At 42.5% G+C, this 6000-nt stretch overlaps 1 protein-coding gene across 2 annotated transcripts in view; it reads right to left on the bottom strand.

Moving 5' to 3' along the window:
* Positions 1 to 281: 281 nt before the first annotated feature.
* The window catches only part of SPTBN1 (spectrin beta, non-erythrocytic 1), a 197155-nt gene continuing 191436 nt past the window's right edge, over positions 282 to 6000 (bottom strand). For both annotated transcript variants that reach the window (XM_056567751.1, XM_056567752.1), the window contains 3 exons: positions 4450 to 4623; positions 3750 to 3792; positions 282 to 1718 (listed from right to left, as the gene is read on the bottom strand). In XM_056567751.1, the coding sequence (XP_056423726.1) occupies positions 1503 to 1718; positions 3750 to 3792; positions 4450 to 4623 (433 nt within the window). In that variant the 3' untranslated portion in view covers positions 282 to 1502. The remainder of the gene's footprint in view (positions 1719 to 3749; positions 3793 to 4449; positions 4624 to 6000) is intronic.

Here is a 6000-nt window from a genome sequence, read left to right as displayed (position 1 = left end):
TGCAGGATAAGTCATCAACTGCTGAGCCGAGAAGTTCGTGACGAATCAAATTTACTGTAAGTTCGCTCATCTCTACTCATGAACATTGTTTTCCAAACAGTTATATGCTGATCTTGCATACAAAAAAAAAAAAATCCCTTTCATCTGATCACGCATAATATATCAGAGGAAAAAAAAAAAGTGATCATTTTTTTTTCCTTGTGCTAAAAAAAACCAACAAATAACACTGCACCATAGCCTAAAACCGCAAGCAATGAAAGAAACTGACGTCTTCCAGTATCTGTCATTTTTAAAAGCATTTAATGACATAGCATATATTTAACAGATAGGACAAAATTCTAGAGCAAGGGTCCAGCAACCCGCGGCAATCCGACCGATACCCAACTGCACCTCCAAACGTCGCAGGCAGGCGGAACGCATCATGGAGGCCGGAGTTCAGCAATGGTCAAAAGTGCCGGGTGCCACCCGGACTCTAAAAAGGTACAGTTCCGTTCAACTGAAAGCCAGTTCCAGGAATACAGGCCCAGTCATTGGGAGGAGATCATTCCTAATAAATGTCATTCTGATTGTGCAGTAAAATGTAAATTTTCATTACAATAGTTACAGTGACAGAGAAATGCACACTATGTATCAAATAGCAAAATAATGTAGCAAAATTATAACACACAGTGCTGTAGCTGACAAGCAAGTAATCAATTGAGTAACATTACTTTTTTGTTCCAGTAAATGCTTCATTTCACTTGTACATTTAACATCAATGATTCCTTTAAAGGGTTTATTATACATCTAGTTATAGTTGTACTAGAATTAAATCAGAAACATACAATATAGTGTATTTCAGAAAAAAAAATATATAAACAAAAACAAAAAAGTTGTAAAATTACAGGAGTATTTAAAACTGCTAATCCTTTCTTTAAACACCAACATTCGGAGAATACACACGTGACGCCTGAAAGCTGTGTTGTGTTATAGGTGCCCAACCAATCTACTGGCAACAAAAAAAGGGTCTGCACTCTGCTACCACATAGGATTCTCAATAACTCAGTGCTAGCGCTCTGGTGGGAATGGTAGTGAACAATGGGTCTGAACTTTATACATCTGTCGGTGATGTGAACAATCACATTTGTAATCAATAGTTAAAGCACCGCTGCCTTGTATATCTTATCAATATTAGTAAGGTTGGGTTGTTGTCAAGACAGCCTCACAAAATTGAGGAAGATTAAATATTTTGATTTATTCTACAATGCTTTTGGGAAATAAAAACAAACCAATGGTCCTCTCTCTCATCCAGATGCCCAACGTCCCTCAAACTTCATGTGTGTCTCCGTATTCTGTTTAGCGTACTATAAATATATTTTTTTATTTTTGTTTTTTATGTTGGGGGAACATTAGGCACGGAGTAATGTATTGGTTTGGAGCTTGCATGCTGACATTTCACTGAAAGAAAAAATAATGTAATAGAAGTGCAGTGGTTTATGAATTGGTTTGTTTTAGGCTTTAGTTCACTTCTTTTTTCCAAAGAGGCTGAATCTCTTCTCCTTGTCTTTCTCCTTGTCCTTCTCCCGCTTGCCAGGGCTGGACTCTGTGGTGACCGTTACGCTGGCTGGCAGAGTTTGGGCCCGGCTGGATGCTGGAGTGCTCTGCGTGCTCAGAGACACCTCTGTTTTATCGGCTAAGATTGCATTTGAGATGGCCTGGATCCATGTGTTCATTTCCTCCTGTAAGAGAGAGATCAGGTCACATGATGTTCACTGCACGGTCTCGGTACTAAACATTGATGCATTGAGGAGTTGTTTTTTTGTGTAGTGTCATTGTTACAGAGAACCCCTGCAATCTATTACATGTCATCACATTTCAGGTAGATGTATGGAGCCTTTAAAAGGGATTATCCAGGAATAGAAAAACAGAGCTAATTAAAAAAAAAAAAACAGCTCCACGGCTATCCCCAGGTTGTGTGTGGTATTATAACTTGGCACCATTCAGTTCAATGGAACTGAGCTGCAGAACCACATCCAACCTGGAGACAGATGGGAAGAGGTTTTTGAAAGCAATTCATTCTGTTTTTCTATTCCTGGATAACCCCTTTAAAGGGGTACTCCAGCGCTAAACATCTTATCCCCTATTAAAAGGATAGGGGATAAGATGTAAGATCGTGGTGATCCCGCTGCTGGGGACCCCTGCAATCTCTCCTGCAGCACCCCCGTTTTCGGTTGTACAGAGCGAGGATCGCTCTGTGGCTGATGACGGGCGGTGCAGGGGACGGAGTGTCGTGATGTCATGGCTCCGCCCCCCTCGTGACGTCACACCCCACCTCCTCAATGCAAGTCTACGGGAGGGGTCATGGCGGCCGTGTCCTGCACCGCCCATCATCAGCCACAGAGCGATCCTCGCTCTGAGCAACTGAAAACCGGGGTGCTGCAGGAGAGATTGCGGGGGTCCCCAGCGGCGGGATCCCTGCAATATTACATCTTATCCCCTATCCTTTTGATAGGGGATAAGATGTTTAGCACCGGAGTACCCCTATAAGCACAGCACAACAGACCGATCATCTGCCAAAAATTTGATCAGGGTGCACGGAAATTCCAGAACGGCAGGAAGAGGCCACGAGCAGTTCAAAGGGGTTATACATGCACAGAAACATATTGTAAGCTTTCCAGGATGAAGATATTGATGTAGATGGCAATATGGATCCACATAAGGTCTTTACAATGCACTAAACAGGCATCAGAACAGTGTGTTCAAAGAATCTTAGTATTAGGGCAAAATGTTTCTTGAGGTCCTTTATCGAGTTGGTATTCATTCATTATATATTTCAATGCAGGAGGAAAAAGGATCCCCCGCTATACTCTCCATACATAGGAAATGCCTGCTTAGCCAATCACAGGCAGAGAAGGGTCATTGCTATGTGTTGGGATGAGGAAAAAAAAAAAAAAAGAGCCGACAGTGGGGACCGGCACTGGTGTACAGTTTAGTTTTCTCTTCAACAACCCCCCCCCCCCCGCCCTAACATTTGAACAACAAGAAAAAACGTGGTTTTAAATGGCAGGAGGTGCTCAACCCCGAATGCAGTTGTGCATTCATAATGGGGGAGCAGATCCTGCACTTGTGGTCCATTGCTAAGGGTGATCCCCAGCATAAAATGCATACAATGGAGGATGCCTGCAGCAGACCACAAGTACCACAATGGCATCCTACACCCGATGAAAGGTGTGGATGTGTAACATATAGAATAAAACAAATTTAGGTGCACTACTGTGGTAGATGTAGACAGTAACATATGACTAACCCTCAAAATGATGTTAAAATTGAGACATCCACACCCACCAAGGCCAAGGTTTCCCAAGTGGCACAGGATCTAACACTAAACCTACCTGTGCCGTATGGGCAATACCAGGGGCCAGTGGGCAATCTGACTGGCTGCTGTGGGCAACAGCACCACTCTTCCTCCGTACAGGTTTTAATACATCTCCCCCAGTATGTTTAGAGAGCAAAAGGCCTCAAAAGGTGTTATCCAGGAAAAAAACAAAAAAAAAAAACCCAGTGCATTTCTTCCAAAAACAGTGCCACGTCTGTCCTTAGACTGTGAGCAGGATTACAATGTGGCTCTATATTTACTACAATGGAAACGAGTTGCAATATCACACACAACCTGAGCACAGGAGTGGCGCTGTTTCTGGAAGAAATTAGCTCTGGTTTTCTAATCCTGGATAACCCCTTTAACATGCATGAATAAAGACAGGGAAACTTACATCATCTTTGGCTTGGAAGAGGTACTCATTACCATCATTCAGTCTGTAAAAATAAAAATGATGAATTAATTATACACATTCAGTCAATATTTACATTACTAATGTATAGTATTTACATCCCAAGCACAAATATTGGACAACCGTGCGTCACCAATCATAGCCGAGACAGGAATATGAAGGAATCTAAGTGCTTTTACCTAATGTAGTAGGTTTGTTATTTTATATATGTCTCTATATACACGTTGGAGAAAAAAAAAATAGAATAAAAAAAGCCCAAATGAGTTGACACTTTACCTTTCCTAATCAGTCAGATAACGTGTACTCCAAGTCTATCTTTTTTGCTTGTAGTGATAGTTTTAATCATTACTAAAATCCTGTATTAAGTTGTGTACAAACATATTTTACATCCACAGCTACAGAAGAGCTTACAGTAAATACTCCATGTTACTGCTGAATACCAATGACTTCTATACACTGACAGGCGCTACCTGGCAATTCATCTTGATGCTCAACTAATGGGTCAGAGCCGACTGTGAATGGACAGAACTGAAAGAACAGAATCCGTTGTGTAACTGAAGGGGCCAGATCTTGTCTATACATTATTGTCCCATATTAATCGAGTATCTTTTACATTCACACGGCTACAGTTATCTCTAATAGGAATGGATCCAGCATGGAGAACAAAGCACAGGCCACTTACTTCAGCTTGAACACATGTTTTTTCTTCTTATAGTCAGTGGCTACTTCACAGACCGATTCCTTCAGATTCATCGGGATTTCATTGTGGTAGGTAATACCAGATGCAGCAGTCTTGGAGTCTTTATAAAATCCAATCTCTTGGTTATTGATCACGCAATATACATGGTGCCAAGATCTAAATGAAAGAAGGAACAGAGTTATCGGTGGTGTCACTTTCTGTAGGAGCGGTGTGGATAAGGCGAGTGCAGCCTGTGGGCCTTAAAGGAGTACTCCCGCCCCTAGACACCTTATCCCCTATCCAAAGGATCTCATATGCGATAGCCAGACATCCGATGCACAGGCTCGTGACGTCATGGTCATGCCCCACTCATCACGGCCACGCCTACTCAATGCAAGTCTATGGGAGGGGGCGTGACTGCTGTCATGCCCCCTCCCATAGACTTGCATTGAGTAGGCATGGCCGTGATGTCACGAGCGGGGCACGGCTGTCACGAGCCTCTGGCGCTGCACCCGGCGCTCTAAAAAAATTCTGGGTGCAGCAGGGAGATTGCGGGGATCTTTTGGATAGGGGATAAGACGTCTAGGGGCGAAGTACCCCTTTAAGACTGAAGGCATAATAAACAGAATACAGTAGTGGATTACACTGGTGAATACAGAGAAGCTGTTGTCTGGTAGAAATGGCCACCAAGAACGTTCATCTCTCCATCCACAGAATAAAAACCTCCATGAAAGGCATTAGTATTCTGCTGACTCTGAAGAGCGGCTTCAGGGAGTTTGAATTAATTACTGCTGATCTTTTAGACATCTTTAATAGGGTTTTCCAAGAGTAGAAAAGACATAGTAACTTTCTACCAAAAACAGCGCCACTTCTGTCCTCAGGGTGTGAGTAATATTGCAGCTCAGCTCCATTGAAGTGAATGGAGGAGAGTTGTTATACCACACAACCAGCGGACAGACATGGTACTGTTAAGGAAGTAGCTATAATATTCTTCTGCTGGATAGTGTTTATAGACTTAAGAATCCATGTGGCCTTCTCCGTATGTTAGCTTGGCTCACCAAGGAGATATGATTAGAAATAAAGAAACACCCGGAACACAGCAATCGGGAGACTCAAAAACTGAACCACCACAGGTCAAAATGTCACTATAAAAAAGGTATTGTTCAACACTAATGGCCCATGTTAAGGAAAAGCCTTCAATATCAGATTAGTGGGGGGACTCCCTGCACCTAATGTAAATGTCCATGGTATTCTGGCTAGTGTTGCAGCCTCTTCAATGTTTACCATGCAAGGCTGTGTACATATTTTAATGGCTGCACCTGGTACTGCACTTCAGTCCCATTCAAGCGAATAGGACTAAACTACGTGTAGTCCCAGGAAAAGCCACTATAAAACATACAGAGCTGTGCCTGGTGATGAGGAGACCACAATCCCTTCAATCAGTGGGAGTTGGCTCCTCGTCGTTGTGATATTTATGGCCTATCCTAGAGACAAGACATCAATAGAGTCCTGGAAAAACCCATTCAAAGTAAATTTCCACCTTTTATTTACATC

Source organism: Hyla sarda, chromosome 3 (assembly GCF_029499605.1).
Source record: "Hyla sarda isolate aHylSar1 chromosome 3, aHylSar1.hap1, whole genome shotgun sequence".
In the NCBI taxonomy this organism is placed as follows: Eukaryota; Metazoa; Chordata; class Amphibia; order Anura; family Hylidae; genus Hyla; species Hyla sarda.
This window is presented reverse-complemented; position numbering and strand designations above follow the sequence as displayed.